The sequence below is a fragment of the Ochotona princeps genome, chromosome 7, assembly GCF_030435755.1.
Source record: "Ochotona princeps isolate mOchPri1 chromosome 7, mOchPri1.hap1, whole genome shotgun sequence".
Lineage (NCBI taxonomy): Eukaryota > Metazoa > Chordata > Mammalia > Lagomorpha > Ochotonidae > Ochotona > Ochotona princeps.
This window is the reverse complement of record NC_080838.1, coordinates 56,929,812-56,949,682: the sequence shown is the minus strand read 5'-3', so window position 1 is coordinate 56,949,682 and position 19,871 is coordinate 56,929,812. Positions and strand designations below refer to the sequence as shown.

General features: G+C 41.7%; 1 protein-coding gene across 2 annotated transcripts in view; it reads left to right on the top strand.

The window, feature by feature from the left end:
• The window catches only part of HERC5 (HECT and RLD domain containing E3 ubiquitin protein ligase 5), a 41,307-nt gene that overhangs the window by 4,059 nt on the left and 17,377 nt on the right, over positions 1-19,871 (top strand). For both annotated transcript variants that reach the window (XM_058667054.1, XM_058667052.1), the window contains exons 4-13: positions 633-854; positions 2,287-2,378; positions 2,928-3,058; positions 3,511-3,656; positions 4,965-5,041; positions 6,615-6,718; positions 8,087-8,146; positions 9,871-9,964; positions 15,547-15,736; positions 17,730-17,884. In XM_058667054.1, coding sequence (XP_058523037.1) covers positions 633-854; positions 2,287-2,378; positions 2,928-3,058; positions 3,511-3,656; positions 4,965-5,041; positions 6,615-6,718; positions 8,087-8,146; positions 9,871-9,964; positions 15,547-15,736; positions 17,730-17,884 — 1,271 coding nt within the window. The remainder of the gene's footprint in view (positions 1-632; positions 855-2,286; positions 2,379-2,927; positions 3,059-3,510; positions 3,657-4,964; positions 5,042-6,614; positions 6,719-8,086; positions 8,147-9,870; positions 9,965-15,546; positions 15,737-17,729; positions 17,885-19,871) is intronic.

The window sequence follows — 19,871 nt, the reverse complement described above, 5'->3', positions numbered from 1 at the left end:
AACAGCAACAGAGACCTCTTAGCAGCTGGGACACTTCCTGGCAGCCTCTAGGGATGAGGCTCACCTAAGCTGGGGACCAGGAATTCAATTCAGGTCTTTCTTGAGGGTGACAGGGACCCACAATAGCTGCCCCCCAAGTGAATTTATTTTACTGTTAACCTCAAGTTTATTGGAAAGAGGGAAAAAGATAAATACTAGGTTTTCTACATTTGCCATACTTACCATATCATGATAACATTTAAATGTCAGAAAGTTCAATTCCCCCAAGTGAATTGTAAGGTGTTTAGTTGGGATCTTCAGGCATATACTTTTAGGTTTTGTTTTTCAAGAAGTTTCTGTTTTGCATAGACTCTGCTGTGGATTTCGTAAGGTGAGAATTTCCTGACTTTGAAATGTTTAAGTAGCTTTGTTCTACTTCTTGAGGTGAAAGATCAGAAAATAAAAACTTGTAGCTACAGCACAGATTCTGTGTATTTTTTGAGCCAAACAAACAAAATAAGTGGGATCCGAGAGTGTCGTTGACGAGCTTGTGAGATGCTGTAGCATTCTGCTGGGTCTAGTGCAGCATGCCCTGGGTAATGTCTGTTGCCGTTTACAGTGACTAATGCAGTATTTTCTTTCTTTATGTCAAGGTGGGGAGCTTTTTGCCTGGGGACAGAACTTGCATGGCCAGCTCGGAATCGGAGAGATGTGTCCCTCGGTCCCTGTCCCACAGATTGTGGAGCACCTTTCTGGAGTCCCCCTGCTTCAGATCTCTGCGGGAGAAGCCCACAGCATGGCCTTATCCATGGCCGGAATTACCTACTCCTGGGGAAAAAATGATATGGGGCAACTAGGCCTGGGCCACACTCAGAGTATGGAACATGTTTTTAAATTTGATTTCTCAGCAAATATGTTTGTTCAATAAGAAATGATTTAATAATAGACCTCCTTGTCAAAGGGAAAAATGGTTCCGTCTTCCCTGGATAGTCACTGCTGTTCCTGATCATGTCTGTGCTCGGAGCAGTTGGTCCAGGGCCTAGGGCAGTGTGGATGTTGTTGGGTGAGACCTGTTTCAAGACAGTGCAGAAGGTGGGAAAGCATCACAATACCTGGCTGCTGACACCCACTTTCTGGTTTTTTGTTTTGTTTTGGTTTTTGGTTTTCTTTGTTTGTTTTTAAGGTTGATTTAATTGGAAGACAGAGTAGCAGAGATGGATAGAGATATTTTGCTTCTGTTGGTTCACTCCCCAGCCAGGTCTGGGTCAAGCTGAAGCCAGGGGCCAGGAATTCCATCTAGATTTCCCATGTGGGTGGCAGGGGCCCAGGCTTTCCGGCTAGCATACACTGTCTTCCTACCTGCACTAACAAGGAGCTTTATCTGAAGTGAAGCAACTGGAACTTGAACCAGGTCTCCAGTATGGAATGCTAGTATCACAAGTAGCAGTTCAGCTTGTTATGTCAGAATGTTGGCTCCCATTTCACATTTCGCAGTTAAATAACTTCAGGCCCCTGCCAGTCTCTTAAATTGTTCCTATACCATAGTTTCTTGTTTTGTAAAGTGACAAGTTTGGATGAGGTGACCTCCAAGTGTCTTTGCATTTAAAGCATATTGTTGTAATTTTGTTCTTACAAAAGGAGCATAAACCATTCTTACTTAGAAATCTCACCTATCCTGATCCTTTTCTCCAAAGTGTTAGTTTATCTGTAACACACATTGACTTGTGGTTCCCATTATTGAACTCCACCACCTCAGAGCAGATAGCAGCATTTCTCATGGCCCCAGGCAGTATACAAGGGTTCATAGGTACAGCCCCCTCTGCTGCTTTTCTCCAGCTGTGATAACTCAGTCTGTGTCACCCTGGGTCACTGACCCAACCCTGCATGTCTCCTTGACATGGACCCATGTTGATTACGCGGGATAACCCGTAACTCAGTGTTAGAAAAATATTCTGAGGAGGGAAAAGTGAAAGGGCTTGGACTGGAAAGTAATCATAAAAAATAAGTGTGAAGAAAGGATACTGTGGTGTTTAAAAGGAAAGAAACTGTGTTGATTAGCTCTCATTCCAGCTGGAATTGGGTATAGCAGGGGAGGTGCATTTAATGTAATGTCAGGCCAGGTTGGAAAGAGAAGCCCAGGCTCTGTGAAACAGCCTAGGATTTTCACAGGGGATGCCCCTCAATGTGACCCGCTTGGTTGCCACCACATGCCCGCCTTTTGGCCTACAAGTTGGGCCTGAAGTCCTTGAGCTTTTCAAGTCTCCCTGAGACAGAACTGTCACTGCAGCTGTTTTTTCCCTTGTATAGATGAAGATTCCCCTTGCCTCATTGAAGCACTGGACAACCAGAAAATTGAGTTTGTGGCTTGTGGAGGTTCCCACACTGCCCTGCTCACACAGGTGGGTGTATTCTTAGCTCTGTGTGACCCTGCTTCTGTGAGAACACCTGGTATGGGCGGGCAGTTTGTGCTTCCCGGGAGAGAAAGGCCATCCCTTACCCACGGAGTGCTGACCCCTGGCAGTCGGAGTTCTACACTTGGCTCTTGCTTGAAACTGTTAGTAGCTGACACAGAGCCTTGGATTGGATTTCTTTTTCTTTTAAGATTTATTTATTTTTATTGGAAAGGCAGATTTACAGGGAGAAGGAGAAATAGAAAGTTCTTGCCTCCACTGGTTCACTCCCTAAATGGCCTCAACGGCTGGAGCTGAGCCAGTCCGAAATCAGGAGCTTCTTCAGGTCTCTCACGTGGGTTTAGGGGCCCAATAACTTGGGCCATCCTCCATTGCCTTCACAGGCCATAAGCAGGGAGATGGATGGTGGAGCAGTGGGCCACAAACTGGCACCCATAGGGGATGCTGGCACTTTTTGAGGATTAGCCAGCTGAGCCATCATGTCGGTCCCTGGATTTGGATTTCTTCAGCATCTGACATGAAGTTCCCTCTCCTTAGGATGGGAAGCTATTTACTTTTGGTGCTGGAAAATGTGGACAACTTGGTCACAACTCAAAGCGGAATGAACTAAAACCCCGATTGGTGACTGAGCTTGTTGGGAAGAGAGTGACCCAGATAGTATGTGGGAGGTGAGTTGTCAAGAGCTCCTATGGCACTTGGGAAATTCCAAGGGTTTGGCAGTAACTATCCAGTTCCTGGGGCTAAAGGCCAGACTTCTGTTTGGACAAGGCAAGTTTCCCTGCTGCACACCAGTGCAGAAGGAGAGGGGAAGTGAGTGATGGACTGACTTCATGACAGTCAAGAGGAGGTGACGTTTGAGAAAGCAGTGGGAGCCAAGTGGAGGTGTTTGCTCTCAACAGATGGGACACTGTTAAGGTGTGTCTTCGGGATCTGCAGTAGACTTGGGGAAGGGAGGGGGGTTCGAAAATCTTGCAGCCACACAGTGGCATCTTGGTTTTCCAGATGGTAAGCAGCCTATAGATGAGAGCTGGATCACAAGGTTCATTCTTACTGGGCGTTCCCATCTACTTTCCCCACCAAAGATAATTAGTAAACGACTACATGTGCTTGTATTTCATAGATGGCACACACTTGCCTATGCTGCTGGTTTGGGAAAGGTCTTTTCCTTTGGTTCTGGAAAAGAAGGACAACTGGGAAGCCGTGGGACACAGAATCAGCTGATACCACGCCCCATGAAATTGTCACCCAATGGAGAACTCAAATTTGGTAATTTTCATAGGCACAAAGGATTTGACATAACACCTTGTTAGAGAAAGCAATTACATGTAATCTGTAGAGGAAAGCCTTGATGACTGAAGGGAGCTTGTCTAAACATCCTGTAAACAGTGTAAAAGATTGGAGATAGCCTCTCAAGTCAAAGTAACCATTAGTTCGGTGTTACTCCTTCAGAACAGAATTATTGTGTGTTTGAATGGCAACAAAATAGACTGTGGGTTCAGAAGCACGAACAGCTTTGATTGCAGTTTGCAGGGAATTCAGTAATTCCATGGTGACTGGTTTTCTGTGGATAAGACTGGTCCGTGGTGTGTAAAATTCTTAGAATGAAGGGCAGCTGACGCATATCAGGCCCTGTAACTATTCAGCACTTACTGTGTTTTCTTACCTATCTTTGTTCCAGTTTTGGGATATGCAGTCGAGCCAGAGAGACAGGGATGTAGTTTAAAGATTGATTTATTTGTTTTAAAGGCACCGTTACAGAAAGGGAGAAGGAACAGCAGAGAGAAAAATCTTTCATCTGCTGGCTCACTCCCCACATGGCTACAATGGCCAGCACTGGGCCAGGCATAAGCCAAGAGCCAGGAGCTTCTGCTAGGTCTCCCGTGTGTTTGCAGCAGCCCAAGTAACTTGGGGCAGAAGAGGAGCAGCTAGGACCCAAGCCGGCACCTATAAGTGATGCCTCCATCACAGGAAACAAGCTGACTTAGTGTGCTACAGTGCCAGCCCCTTGGCTGTGCCCCATGAAACCTCAGCCTGGAGGCCTTCAAATACTGCTGTGAAAGTGCAGTGGGGTGTTTTCATTGAATGTTTCTGAAAGCATTGTAGTGACCCTAACAATTGTTTCACTTCTGGAGAAAGCAACAGTAGAAATCATTTCCTTAAGCAGTTCATATATTATTCTTTAAGTTCTTATCACAAGTTACATGGATTTGAAGTACTCGTTTACATTTTTATGGCCAATAGTCATGGAATAAATCTTTTTATTAACGATTTTTAGTGATGGAGGCCAAATTAAACTAAACAAGAGTTAGCCAGTTAAGTATGTGTACTTTCTATGCAGGCATTGATGTTAACTATGTGAATTAAGCTGATGTCACATGTCAACTTTATCAGCCACCTGTGTTTTCCATGTAAACTTCACAATGAAGTATATATGGTTGTGTTTTATTGGTGGGAAATTTGCTGAATCTGTTTGTTCTAAAAAATATGAAATGGCTGTTTAAGAGGATCTTGAAGTTTAAACAGAGTGTGTGCTTGTGCCAAATGGCTTTCTAAACTTTCATTCTTCTCTTTCAGAAAGTAGAACCTCAGAAAAGGAATTAATAATGATTGCTGGAGGGAATCAAAGCATTTTGCTCTGGATGGACAAAAAGGTAAATCTAGATATCTGGATTTTCTGTAATATGATATTGTCATATTTGAGAGAGAAGGAGAGTTTCTGTGTACTGGTTTACCTCCCCAAATGCACACAAGGATGGGGACTGGGCTGTACCAAACCCAGGAGTGAAGAATTCAGTCAGGTCTCGCACAGGGTGGCAGGAGTCTCCCCAGACTTCCTTTCTCCTCCCAGGTTTGCAAATGCAATCTGCAGGAGTTAGGAATTGGAGGGCATCAAGCCAACGCAAAACCAGCATTTTAAATGTTAGGCGAAAGGATTCTAGAATCCAATTCCAAAATCAGGTCACCAGCCTGACTTTTTTGGATTAACTAGGCATTATTAACCCTTTATTATCAAAACTACGTATTTCACTCCAGAATCAGTAGACTTGTTCCTGGTGAATGTATGACTCACTTGGTTAACAACTGGAGCGCATCCATGCTCACTGTGGCCTTGAACTAGAAGTCCCTGATGATGGGTGATTTTGAGTGGCTTTTCGTGTACCTGCTGGTCTGTAGAGATCTATTGGCCATTTGTTAATTGGGTTCTTTGTTCCTGTACTAATGAGTTAAATTTCTTAAGTAGCCTGGTTATTAACAATTGCTGTGTAGTTTGTGAATATTTTCCTCCATTGTCTGGGTTGTCTGGTTATGTTTATTTGGTTTCTTTCCTGAGCTAAACCTTTTTAGTTTGATGAAGTCCCAGGTGCCTATTTTTGGTTTTGTTTCTTATGCTTTAGTCTTACTGTAGTTTTCTTGTCCAGTGCAGTAGCCTGAAGTGCTTCCCCTTTGTTTCTACACATTTTGGTCTTTAATCCATTTTGAACTTTATATATATATATATATATATGTAAAGATAGGGGCCCTGTTTCATTGCTTGACATGTGAATATCAAAATTTGCTGCCACCACCAGTTATTGAGGAGACTATCGTTTCTCCAGAGTGTGTTCTTAGCACTTTTGTCAAATATCATTTGGCAGCTGATGTGTGAGTTTACTTCTCAGCTCTCTGCTCAGTGAGATCCGTACCTTCTGGTATTTCCTTTTTTACTTATCAGCATCTCTTCAGTTTGAAAAATTTCTTGGCACATCTTGTAGATAATATCTCATGGTGATAAATTCAGCTTTTTTTTTTAAGACTTACCCTATTTTTATTGCAAAGTCAGACACACAGAGAGGAGGAGAGACAGACAGGAAGATCCTCCATCCAATGATTCACTCCCCAAATGACTGCAAAGGCCGGCGCTGCGCCACTATGCAGGAGCCAGGAGCTCATCCGGGTCTCCCACATGGGTGCAGGGTCCCAAGGCTTCGGGCCATCCTCGACTGCCTTCCCAGGCCACAAGCAGGGAACTGAATGGGAAGAAGAGCAGCTGGGACCAGAACCAGCTCCCACATGGTATCCCGGCGCATCCAAGGTGAGGACTTTGGCCTTTGGGCCACGGCGCCGGCCCAAATTCGGCTTTTAATTGGTAATGTCTGTGATTTGCTTTTGAAGGATACCTTTTCTGACTGGATATCCATTTTTATGTGTCTAAAATACTGTTTTTTACTTTGTGTTTGTTCGTAGAATTCCTATGTTAATTTGAGAAGGAAAATTCCTACAGTGAATGAAAGTACAATAAAGAGATGGATTGCTGATGTGGGGACTAAGCAGTGGCAGAATACAAAAAGGTACGTGAATCCCACTTGTCTGACAGTGCTTAAATGTTTCCAGAAACTAATTCTGCACAGAACAGAGCTGGGAGATTTTTGTGTCCAAATGTTCACCCATTGTTAAGATTTTTTAGAGAAAGAAAATGAACAGGAAGTGTATGTTTCTGCCTGCCAATCAATTAAAAGATCAGTTGATGGAGACATTGTTTATTCTAATGCCTTGGTTCCAGGGATGTGGTTGTTGGCAAGTCTGAAGTGTGCAGGACTGGCCAGCAGGGTGGAAGAGTGCTTACATGCACAGTAGCATTTCTTGGGCAACTGACTTTTTCCCCATAAGGCCTTCAACTGGTTGGATGTGGCCCAGTCAACCCTGAATAGAGGGTTGTATGCCTGATTCAGCCTCTACTGTTCTCATTGTTAAGTCTGAAAGAAGAGCTGCACAAAAACACCTTTACTAGTGTTAGGCCAAATGTGGGGTACTGTGGCCCAGCCGTGTTGACATGTGAAATTTATCTGTCACAGCTGGTATGCAGACTCCATGAGGACAGTGTTCTTGACTGCCAGACTTCCCTTCGCCTTTAGTATGTGTAGGTAAATCGTGGTCTGCAGCATCTCCCAGTCCTGTTTGACCTGGAGCAGCATGTTTGTGTCCTTCCTGTTGACAGTCGAACAGGTGGACCATCCCTACTTTTTTTTTTTTTTTGGATCATCTGTACTTTAAGCCATGTGGTTTCTACCCTATATAAATAATCTGTTCATACAAGCAACATCCTTCAGACAAATTTTCTTTAAAAATTTTTTTATTTGAACAGCTGATTTATAGAGACAGTGATTAACAGAGAGATAGAGAATGCACTTTCAGTCACTGGTTCACTCCCCACATGGCAATAATGGCTAGAGCTAGAGTGATCTGAAACTTGGAGCCAGCAACTTCATCCAGGTCTCCCAGATGTGTACAAGGGACCTCTAACTTGGAAAAACAGTTGTACAAAACAGTTGCGTGTGTAATATGCAGTTATAAAGCTGAACATATCCCCCATTTAATTTCTGATAATTTATTTTTGTTTCTACTTCAGTGGAACAGAAATAAATAAGGCATGGGACTGTTGGTGGCATGAAAACATTTTGATTGTTCAAGAAAATATCCTAGACCAAGAATTTTCCTATTTCACTGAGGCTTCTCTCAGCATATGTCTTTTTACTTCTCAGGTTTGACACTAGAATTTAGTAATTTGACAAATATAGCAACCTTAGATGAGAAGCTAGTGCAAAGAAACAGAAGGCACAATTTTGAGGGCAAGTTTAACGTGTTTTATTATCATATCTCATGCTGTAAAGAGTTAAAGTATATGAGTAGGTTTAACCACTGTCTTATTCCTAATGTAGGGAAATTCGAGAGATATTTACATCTTCTGCTTGCCTGACTGGAAGTTTTTTAAGACAAAGGTAAAATACATAATAAAGTCTATGGCACATACTATGAAAGAGTGCAACAAAAATTTCGAGGGCAGAATAAGTGCTTAATCTTTTTGAAATTAGTATTTTAACAAAAGCAAATATGTAATTTCCGTAGAAAATTTCTGTCAAAGCTACAGACATAAACGAAACAAAAATGATATGACCCCAGTAAACCACTTGAGTATGTATTGTTTTTCTCTGCATTCTTTTACCAAAGAATGATCTTATTGTTTTAAGTGTTGTTTACGCTATTTTCTATTTTGTCAGTATCTTATATTCAAATATTTCTGCAACATCGTTTTAATAGCAAAGGCAGTCCATGGCAAGGTCATTTTTATTATTTTTTAAAAGGTTTATTCATTTTACTTGAAAGAGGAGACAGAGGTCTTTCATCTGCTGGTTCACTCCCCAAATGACAGCAACGGTCAGAATTGGGCCATTCCAAAACTGGGCTTCAAGAGCTTCTTCCACATCTCCTACATGGGTGTAGGGGCCCAAGGCCTTGAACCATCCTTTGCTGCTTTCCCAGGCCATTAGCACGGAGCTGGATTGGAAGTTGGACAGCCAGGGCTTAACCCGCTTCCCATATGGGATGCTGGCACTTGAGGCAGAGCAACCTAATGTGCCACTGTGCTGTCTGTTAGTTTTTAACGCTTTTGTTTGAGAGGAGGAGAGGAAATACCTCCCATGGACCAATTCACTTCTTAGATGACCACGAACTAGCTTCAGTGGGTCGAGAGGTGGGAGCTAGCCTGGGTCTCCGTATGGGTAGAAGGTACCCAGTAACTTGAGCCATTTTTGCTGCCTCCCAGGGTCTGCTGTAGCAGAAAGCTGGAGTCAGGAGTCGGAGCCAGAGGTGGACCCAGGCTCACTGGTGTGGGGTAAGGGCATCTTAACTGCTGGGCTGAACAAAGGCTTGCTCCCGCAGCACAATTTAGTTACTCGGTTAATGCTAAGTAACACAGTTGTTAACATTTTTATTAGCTAAAAGCTGATTTCATCCTACTTAAATATTTGTATATTTCCTTAAAGCATTTCTTCCTATTTTTAAGTAGTATTATTTTATAAAGATATACAGTGAATGTATTAATCTCAGCATAAATGTCATTCATGCGTGAAGATACTTACCTGTATCACTAATAATTCTCTGTTGAAGAGCTAAGAATTTACCATTCTGAAGTCCTTTTTTGGTCTCCACTTTTTTAGTTTATGTAACTGAAAGAAACAGTCATATTCTTTCAGAAACAAAATAAACTTTTATAATTTTTCTGTGAATGTTTTCTCTGCAGGAAAATAGATACTTAATGATTGTCCATTTTAGATTTAAAAAATCTGAATAAAAATATTACGGTGTTGTAGTTGGTGCAGCCTGCATAGTTTTTGACATCTTAAGATATAACTGTATGTTTCCTCCTCCATCTTCGGCTGTATTTGTAGTCAAACGAACTATCACAACTAATTTTTAAAGTTTTTAACTCTAAAATGGACAGCCAGCCAGCCATCCAGAGATCTTCTGACCACTAGCTCATTTCCCAGCTACCTACAATAGCTGGGGCTGGCCCAGACTTAGAAAGTTGGAGCAAGGCACTTTTATTGAAATGGGGCTGGCACTAGAAAAAAAGTTGTATCTAGGTAGATAATACAGTTAGGTACTTCACTTTCAAGTGTCTTTTTGAGTTTACTTACCCATTTTATTTCTCTCTATTTTACAGACTAGCTGTAGAACCCACGTCTGTTCACTTGGACTTAAATATAGCAAGAAGTGCCTTTAAGGAGCTAACCCAAAAGGACTGGATCACTAACACGGTGGTAGCCCTCAGATTGCTATTTGAAGAAGAAAATACACCAGAATGTTTCTTACAAGAACCAAAATTTCAGAAGAAATATTTTGTTTTAAGGGAATTTGAGACTGTTGTAACTAGGTTAGGTTAAACATAACGTTCAAGGGTATGCCAGATTAGAGTGAAAAAATTGGTATAGTGATAACACTGGTTGCAAATGTCCAAGTAGTAGGTCTGTACATAAAAACACACTAATATGCATATGTATTTCTGGAGGGGGATATATATTCAACTTAGAGCTTTGGGAGATGGTTATGGATCTGAAATAAGAACACTTCATGTGTGGTTAAATATAATTAAAAAATGAGGATGTGAGCATTCCCTTCAGCTAGGACAAACTGCATTTTTCCTCTCTGTTCTGTCAGGCATCTTTCTCTGCTCTGGGTTTAGAATATTCTTTATGGGACTGTTCCTTCCTGTTTTAATTATTTGTTAGTCTTTAGGTTTTCCACACTTGCAGATACCCCCAAGATACCTTCTTTATCACTTCAGCCTTCTTGACTCAGCCTTTACTAGTTAAAACTTCCCTGTTCTCATGTGCTGGCTTGTCTAGGGATGGCAGTACTTGGCTGAGTTCTTCTTGTAGTTCTTTTCTCTTTGGTTCCTTCTTTCATCTTCCCTCTTCTTGCACCGTGCTCCCCCGTCATCTGTTTCACCCCCTGTTCCTCTCCTGTACTCTTACCCTCTCTCCTCCTCTTCTTGGCTTCTTAGCCTGCAGGGTTGCTCTGCTACAGTCAGCATTCTTTATATTCACTCCAGTATTCTCTCTCTCTCTCTCTCTCTCTCTCTCATGCATTTTTCTCTTTAAGGGAGAGGGAAATTCTGCTAACTCTGGCAGAGTTGTAGCCAATTGAAGGGTCCCAGAACAAAGTTGCTCCCTACTGATGTGTTTGTGACACATTTTGGAACATTGAGGAATGCTAGGCAATGACCTGTGCTGTGTACTCTCCCATCAACATTTGTTCCTGCTTATTTTCCTTTAAAATCCCTCCATTGAGGAGTTTAGCTCTGTGTAAAACTCACATTCATTGCTGTTGTGAATACAGCCATGGGGTGGTCACCCGAAATAGACAGCCATTTTGAAATCTGTGAAGGGAAGGGCAAGAATCAGTTCATCACTACAGGCCCTGCTGTTGGTTAATTATACCTTAGTTGGATCAGAAAAACAGTCCATGGTGTACAGCCGATGGAGCCACGGGGCACTCCTTCCTTGCTTCCCCTCTGCTGCTTTGCATGGTCAGACCTGTGCTGTTTCTCTCCTGAGTCCATGGTGTGTACTCCGTACTTGTTCATTTATTTGGCAAACATTTCAGCACGTGCCTTGTGGGTCCTGAAATGAGGACTAGAGGTGACAGTTGTGCCCCCTGTCCTTCGGAAATTCATGAATTATTTGGGTGCAGACACAGATGTGCAGGTGTAAGTGAAAAGACCTGTGTGTTTCAGCCCCCACTGTGTCCCTTCATGTTGAGCTTGGCATGCACCGAGTGCACAGCAAGTGGCCTTACATGAATTGTTGCCATTAGGGCAATGAAACAGCCAACTGAAGTCCACCAGCTGCCAGCAGTGGAGGGACATTCCCTGGGGCCAGGAAAGTACAGGGAGAACAGCTCTCTTGATGAGGGGTTTGTAGTGACTGGGGTGGGGTTCAGGATGTGGCCCGTGGTGTTTACTAAGTAGTGTTGTCAGGGTGGTGGGTAACTCTGGAAAGAACCTCATGGGAGGAGGCTGGCGTCATGATTTAATAGTCATCCAGAAGAGATCACCAGTTAGTTGTGTGACCCTGAGCAAGTTAATTTCTCAGAAGATCAGATTTTTATCTATAAAATTAGATTTTTTTTTCCCTTTCTAAGATGTCTTTTATTTATTTATTTTACATTTTATTATTATTATCATTTTATGATACAGTTCCACAGGCTCCTGGCATTTCCCTTATCCCCTCTCCAATTTCCTCCCCCCCCCCTGCCTAGTTCCTCTATATCATTACTAACATATAGTTCTTCATACACAGTCATATGTCCATCATTGTGGGCCTGGACAATTGCAGAGAGTCCAGCATCCTATTGTCAAGATATAGTAAGCAGTTTCATTGTAAGTCCATCTTTGTCTGGAAGTAGAAATGCATACTACATTATATCTTCACATCTGGATATGTTAGTCTCCATTTCACAGCTACTGTACATCTCCTCAAATGAAGTCATAATACAAAATCAACAATAGAAAAATAGAAATTTACAATGCCATGAAGTTAGATGACATGTTACTAGAAATGACAGTCTCCATTACACAGCTATTATACGTCCCCTTAAGTGAAAAGCCACAAAACAAAATCAACATTAGGGAGAAAAAAGAAATTAACAAGACCATGAAGTTAAATAACATGCTGTTAAACAACTAACATATAGCTGAAGAAATGAAAAGCAAGAACCTTTTTGAAGAAAATGATGCCACTGCATGATCTACGAGTCATTGAATCATTTAATCAGTAGAAAATGTTTTGAAGAGATGAAACTAACAGAAAACAACAAAACCCATGTGATAAAGTTTTTGCTGATTTTTGTTGGTGAAGTGTGTCTCTTCTACACAATAAATAGATGGGTTTTATTTTTAATCCAGTCTACTCCTCTATGACGTTTGATTGAGCTTAAGCTATTTACATTAGAGTTGAATATGTACTTTGGATGGTACTTTGGTCCCGTCATTTTAGGAATGGGTTGTTCATTGGTTTAGTCTTCTGTTGTCATTTTACTGGGATGTTCTTCCCGTTTGCCTTTGGTTTTGGTAGGTGCTATTCCTCTTCTCTGTCGAGAACATCTTGAAGTATCATTTGTAGGGCAGGTTTGGAAGAGGCAAATTCTTTGAACTTTTCTTTACTGTGGAAGAATTTTATTTCATTTTCAAAGACAAAAGAAAGCTTTGCTGGATATGTTATCCTAGGTCGACAATTTTTTTCTTTTAGAATCTGGAATATGTCAGTCCATTCTCTTTTTGCCTGTAGAGTTTCCTGTGAGAGATCTCCTGTGAGCTTAATTTGGCATTCCTTTATATGTCAATTGACTTTTTTCACGTGTACATTAAGGATCTTTTCTTTATGTTCAATTGAAGAGAACTTGATGATCATGTGTCTTGGTGAAGATCGCTTTTGATCAAGCCTGTTGGGAGTTCTGTGCCCCTCCTGGATCTTGTTTGCCAATTCTTTCTCCAGATTAGGGAAATTTTCCTTTATTATTTCATTAAATATATCTGTAAACTCAACTTCTCTTTCTGCACCTTCTGGGACTCCCATAACTCTTATATTTGGCCTCTTAATAGTGTCTTTCAATTCTTAAATACTTTTTTTGGCCTGATCCAGCTCTGCTTCCAGCTTTTTGTTTGCTTCCCCCGATGACAGAAAATATCTTCCAATTCTGAGATTCTTTCTTCTGCTTGCTTCATTCTAGTTTGGAGATTCTCCGTTGTACTTTTAATTTGCTCTACTGTGTTCTTCATTTCTGATATATCAGCTTTGATTTGCTTTATTGCTTCTTTAAATTCTTTGAACTGTTGTGTTTCTCATTTTTGATCAGAAGCTTTAAAATGAGTTTTATGAATTCTGTATGCCCCATTTTCTCGATGTCTTCCTCAGTTAACTCTGAGGTTGGCGTAGGGTTTTGCTCCTTTGCAGGGGAGTGTTCAGTATTATTCATTGTGTGTTTGTCTCTTCTTTTGCTCTTGATCATTGCACTTCTGGTTAGCAGAGTCTTCTCCTTGGGGCAGGTTTCTAAGCTGTGTCACCCACAGGTCTACAACGCAGTTTTACTTATTGCCGTTGGTACACAACTTTCTGCTTGCAGCCACTTGTGCCACAACGTCCAGCGAGTTCCAGGTCTGGGTTCTTATGTCAGATTTCCACTGTGGTCTCCATAGCCCCAGCTCTTGGCTCACCATTCTCCTCCTCCTGTGATACCGTGCTGAGGCTGCACCGTTGTCTCTACAACCTTTCTCCCACTCCCGGTTGGAGCAGGTCCCAGGATTAGAGAGACACCAGGTGTCCTATATAGTTAGGTTGTTGGTGGCACTGATCTTTTCGGAACCTGTTGGACGTTAGGTCTGGGTGCCACACAGACCTATTTTGACCCGTACGATGCCACAGTTGGTATTATTTTCCTGTGGGACCAGTGCAATTCACTGAATTCAGTGGGTTATTACGAGATCAGCACATGCATAGTTCATTGTTATCCCCTGCAGTCCTAAAGCTATTGCCACAGTGTGCAAAATGGCGCCTGACAGACCACTACTATAGTTCTTGATCTGCTGGTCATCAGGTCTGAGGGCTACCCAGACCTGTCTTGGGTGGAACCTGTAGAGTGTCACGTCGCTACAGTTCACTGAGTCAGAAATAAGTTCACTCCCAGCTCAACATATGCTCAGTCCTTTCCCTTGCCTTTGCCTCCTTACGCAAAATGGGGCCCAATTCAGCTCTAGGGGGCTGACTGGGCTGTGAAATCCACCCTGTTCTAGCACTGCCCCTCTGGGATCTGCTCTATCTCTGCTCTGGGTCAAATCAAACAGACCAGCAGGACAAACAGTTCTTTGTCCGGGTTTACCTCCCAAGCTCCCAGTGAAAGTCCCTTCCCACCTGGTTGCTGGTGGAGTTCAGATCATTGTTCGCTGAATGCTGCTGGAGTATCAGTCACTGCACCACCACACCGTTGTGTCCGCTGCTTTCCTGTGTCTGTCAATCTCCAGGTACCCCTCTGCTGTTCTGTCCTTTCCTATTTCCTGGAATATGTCCTCTCTGCTTCATCCTGATTAAATGTTTTTCCGTCTGTTTAAATGTGTCCTTACCCTATTCCGCCATCTTGATTTTCCCAAAATTAGATTGTTAATAACATTTGCAATACCTGTAAATCATCTAGCGCATTATCTGGTAAATACTAAGTACTCTATAAATACCAGCTTATCTTCATAGTGGATTTTTAAACACATTGGTTACTGATATCTGAACAGGCATTACCAAAATTCAGAATTCAGTTGGAACTTTACCTGAATACTTGTTTATGGATTGGGAAACTACAAGATTAGAAGGACTAGAAATGACAATTTGGTGTGGAAACAGGTGGCCCTCTATGAGAGGATCTCAGGAAACCACATTGTGTTGTTACTGGGGTTATTGCTTTTTTGGTTGGTTTTTTTTGTTTTGTTTTTTTTTGTTTTTACTTTTTTTGGCTTTTGAGGGGTTGTGACATATTATTGGTATAAAAAATGTGGTGCTAATATGGCCTGGAGGATAGAGTATAGCATTTATTTAATGAAGAGGACTGCCTATTCTGTATCTGTCATCCAGTGTGATTCTTGCACATGGATTCCTTCTCGGTCTTAACAGTGGAACTGAATTATCACATGTCTACATCTCCAGTATTTAAGAGGTCAGATGAGATGTCACCATGGGTTTTTTGAAAAAATGGTGCTTCTGATTTCGTAGTAGGATGAAACACTTGGTTCTGTGCCTTGTTGCACCCATTTCCAGCTGAATTTCAAATGCCTGTCTCTGATCCTTCCTCACCACAGATTATCACCTGTCTCCGCGATAATTTGCTCAAGAACCTTCCAGTTCATTCTCCACACAAAGAAGCCCTAGAAATTTTCTTAATTCTCCCAGAATGCCCTGTGATGCATGCTTGTAACAACTGGGAGAGCCTGGTGATTCCATTTGCAGATGCTATTTATAAATTGAGTGACCAGTCATCAATGGTTCTAGGTAAGGTTGAGGATTCACATTTGGAAGGATTGTACCCATCTAATCAATGGAAAGGTGCATCTAGCAGAGTTACAGTAATGTTGATATAAGTATGAATGTATTCTATTATACTTGCAATTTTAGCCTGCTCCAGAGATGCTGTGATATTTACTGTGATAATGTAAATTACATTATTCTAGTATGTTATTTAGAGTTCTCAGAATGTTGGCCATGAGATCCTTTGTCTCCAGTTTCTTATTATGAAAAGTTTCACACAGAAGTTGAAAGAACAGTACAATTATCCATGTTCTCTTTACACCATGAATAGACTTTTCATGCTTTCTTTATGTGTGAATTTTGTTTCACTCTTATGAATTACTTGAAAGTGAGTTAAGGACATAACATTCCACTCATAGTGTTTGGTCTCTCACCTTAGAATATAGCATATTCCATATTTAAGATTAGTCAGAAGTCCATAATCTAATGTTGAAACCGTATTCTAATTTCTCTACTTTTTCTAAAATACATATTTTTACAAATTAAAAGGACTTATTTTTAATTTGAGAAGCAGTGAAAAATTGTACATTGATGCATTCCTCAAATCCCCACAGTGGCAAAACCACACCTCCCAAATGGGTGGCAGGAACCCGTTTATCTGAGCCATAGCTTTCAGGGTCTACACTGATGGGAAACAGTTACAAACTAGGGCCAGGAATTAAGCCCACGCATTCTGAGAGGGTGATCATTTAGCCACCAGGGTTTAAATGCTCCACCCCACCCCCTTCTTTTTTTAAAGTATTCAGGTAAATATGTTATAGGTTATCCCACATCCAGATTATTTTTTCCTCTATATTTACAGTCTGCTACAAATTATAAGGATATGAATAGATTTTGATGGGATTTTTAACATTAATATTTTATTAAACCCAGGGAAGTCCATTTTTTGTTTTATGAAATCTAGACAACTTTGTAAAGGATGTAATGCTACCCTAAAGTTTCTTTAAATTATTACTCATTTGAGAAGCAGAGAAAGTCTCCATCCACTAGTTTACTCTCAAAATATGTGAGGCAAAATGGGAGCAGAGCCAAGAGCTAGGATAGCAGTCCAAGTCTCCCTTGTAGGTGGCAGGAGCCCGGTTACTGACCATCACTGATGCCTCCCAGGGTCTGCCTTAGCAGAAAGTTAGAGTCATGAGCTGGAGTCTGGAATCCAATCCAGGCATTCCAATATGTGGATCTTTCCTGCTTGGTTTAGTGTTTACCCCCAGTTAGATTTTTTTTCTTTTTAATGATGAAAGTTACTTTCTTTTAAAAAGAGTTAAAAACCTAGGGCCCTTGTTGTAGCAACAGGTTAAGCCACTCCCTGCAGCATTGGAATCCCATGTGAATGCAGGTCCAGGTTCTGGCTGCTGCATATCCTTCTAGCACCCTGTTAATGCACCTGAGAAGCAGTGGATGATGACCACTGTGCTTGAATTCCTGCTACCCACGTGGGAGACCTGGATGGAGTTTCAGGCTCCTGACCTCGGTGCAGCCCAGCCTTGGCCATTGTGGTCACTTGCAGAGTAAACCAGCGGGTAGAAGATCTCTCTTCCCAACTCCTTTTCTTCTTCCTTTTCTGTCTGTATCACTCTGCATTTCAAATAAATAAATGCATCTTTTTTTTAAAAGTTAAAAACTGAATTATACAATCACAAGCAATCTTAACATAATTTTTAACACATTATACTGTTTTATTCAGGGAAGGAATGTGGATAAATTTGATTTTGTCTGATTTCCACCGATGAATTAGGTCACAGCTGGTTCTGTTACTGACAAGGAATTTTTACAGGTGGTTAAAATCTAAACTTTTTATTACAATTGTATTTATTCACTGAAAGGGTTATTATGTGTTTTGCATTAGTGATAAATATTGCAGTGTGCTGTAGTGCATGGGGGAAATATTAACCATTTTTTACCTTTAATATTCCAAGACTAAAGTGCAAAGTTAAATTTATCTTATGATCTTTCCCAGAGGAGTATTGGACAACTCTGCCAGAAGCTGCTTTCAGCCGGGTAGTGCAGATGGTCAGAAGCGCCGTTGCCTCTCGCCTGCGTTACTGGACTGAGAGTACTGAGAGTAACCATCAGGTCAAAGTTCTTCTGGAGGTGCTGAAAAAGCTGCACAGGGTAAGAGTGCATCCAGCAACCTCTGCATCTTGGTATTTGGCAATAAACATCCCTCAATTTCTGACGGTAGACTTAGAGAAACTACAGAAGTTTACGTTATCATTTTATTTGCTAGTTTGAAAAGAGTTACAGAGAGGGAGAGATAGAGACTTTTCATCTGCTGGTTCACTTCTCAAATGGCTACAGTGGCCAGCCATGCCAAAGCCAAGAGCCAGGAGCTTTATCTAGGTCTCCCATGTGGATACAAGGGCTCAAACATTGTATGTCTTCCACTGCTTTTCTCAGGCCATCAGTAGTGAGCTGGCCTGAAAGTGGATCAGACGTGACACAAGTTGGCACCAGTATGGGGTGCCAGTATCACAGATGGTTTTCTGCTTGATTAAAAAAACGGAGTGTGAGAGACACAAATATGTCTGCTGGTTGACTTCTTGAATATTTGTAACAGCCAGGTCTGGGCCAATCCAAGGCCAGGCGCCTGGGACGCCCTCTGGCTCCCCCATGTGAGTGCTAGGAGCCCAGGCAATTGAGCCATCTTCTGCTACCTTCCCCAGAGCCTGAACAGGGAGCTGTATTGAAAGCAGAGCAGCCAGGATGCAAATCAGCACTCTTCACATTTGATGTTGATGTTGCAAGGTGACCCAACCCACCATACAACATGGCTGGTCCTCGGGTTTTGGTTTTGAGACCCAGTTCTGTAATTTTAGGTTGAGGCTATGTGTGTGTGTGTTCCTTGTTGTGTGCCGGTCTCTCTTCCAAAGTGGCTGGGACAGATATAGTCCCCTCTGGAAGATGATGGGAATTTCTGCTATTCTGTGTCTGATTTGAAATTCTACAAGTGTTTTCAATATGAAGTGCTACCAAATTATGGAAGCTGGAGAATTTGCTAAGGAAGCTCGGGATCTTGAGTGTTCAGAGGCTAGTCTTATAGGGTTCTTTGTTCTGCTAGTGACAGGGTCCTGGGACAAAGGGAAGGACGTTGTGGAGGAGAGCCACAGCTATGACTGTGAAGTAAGTTGTAGTGCTGGTGGAAAATTTAAGCTTTTATTTCACAAGCTGGTATTTAATCTAATGAGAAATTTATCTTTCATGTGAAGAAGTGACCCTTGTACCAATAACTGACACACTGCATTTCCTCACCATAGGCAGTGTGAATCTCCTAAGTCAGGTTCCAGTGGCTAGAGCTATTTGTGGACTGTCTTCTGTGCACTGGTCTCATGGGCAGCTCTAGGTTTATTGTTTTGTCTGGGAAGAAAAGTATACATCTTGCTTTTTAAATGTGTCCTGGCTGATTTGGGCATTTGGCTTGTCTCAATAAATACCAGAATGTTTTTCAAGTTACACATATATGCACTCACAGACACATGCACACAAGGAGTTTGATTGGAATTGCATTGAATCTGAATTTCACTTTTGGGGGAACTGACATCTTGACAGTTGTGAATTTAAAATGACTGTGTCTCCATTTGTTAGGTTTTCACAAGGTTTTGTTACTTTACTGTAGAAGTCTTATATAAATTTAGTCAGACTTATCCCAAGATATTTCACATTTTTAGGTTATTGTAAATGGTATTTTAAAAATCATGTTATTGAAGGCTTGCACCTTGGACAGAATGCTAATCCTCTGCCCTATGGTGCCAGCATCCCATATGGGCGCTGGTTCTTGCCCCTGTTGCTCCACTTTGTGTTTAGGGCTCTGATTATGGCATGGGAAAATACCAAAGGACAGCCCAAGTCCTTGGGACACTGCATTCACATGGAAAGGAAGATCTTCCCTGGAGGAAGATCCTGGATCCTGGCTTTACCCTGGCCACTCCAGTAAAATAAAGTCTTTACAAAAAGAAAAAGATTTTTTTAAAGATTTATTTTATTTTTATTGGAAGGGAAAATTTACAGAGAGAAAGATCTTATCTCCATTGATTTACTCCCCAAGTGGCCACAGTGACCGTAGCTGAGCCGATCCGAAGCTAAAAGTTAGGAACCTCCTCGG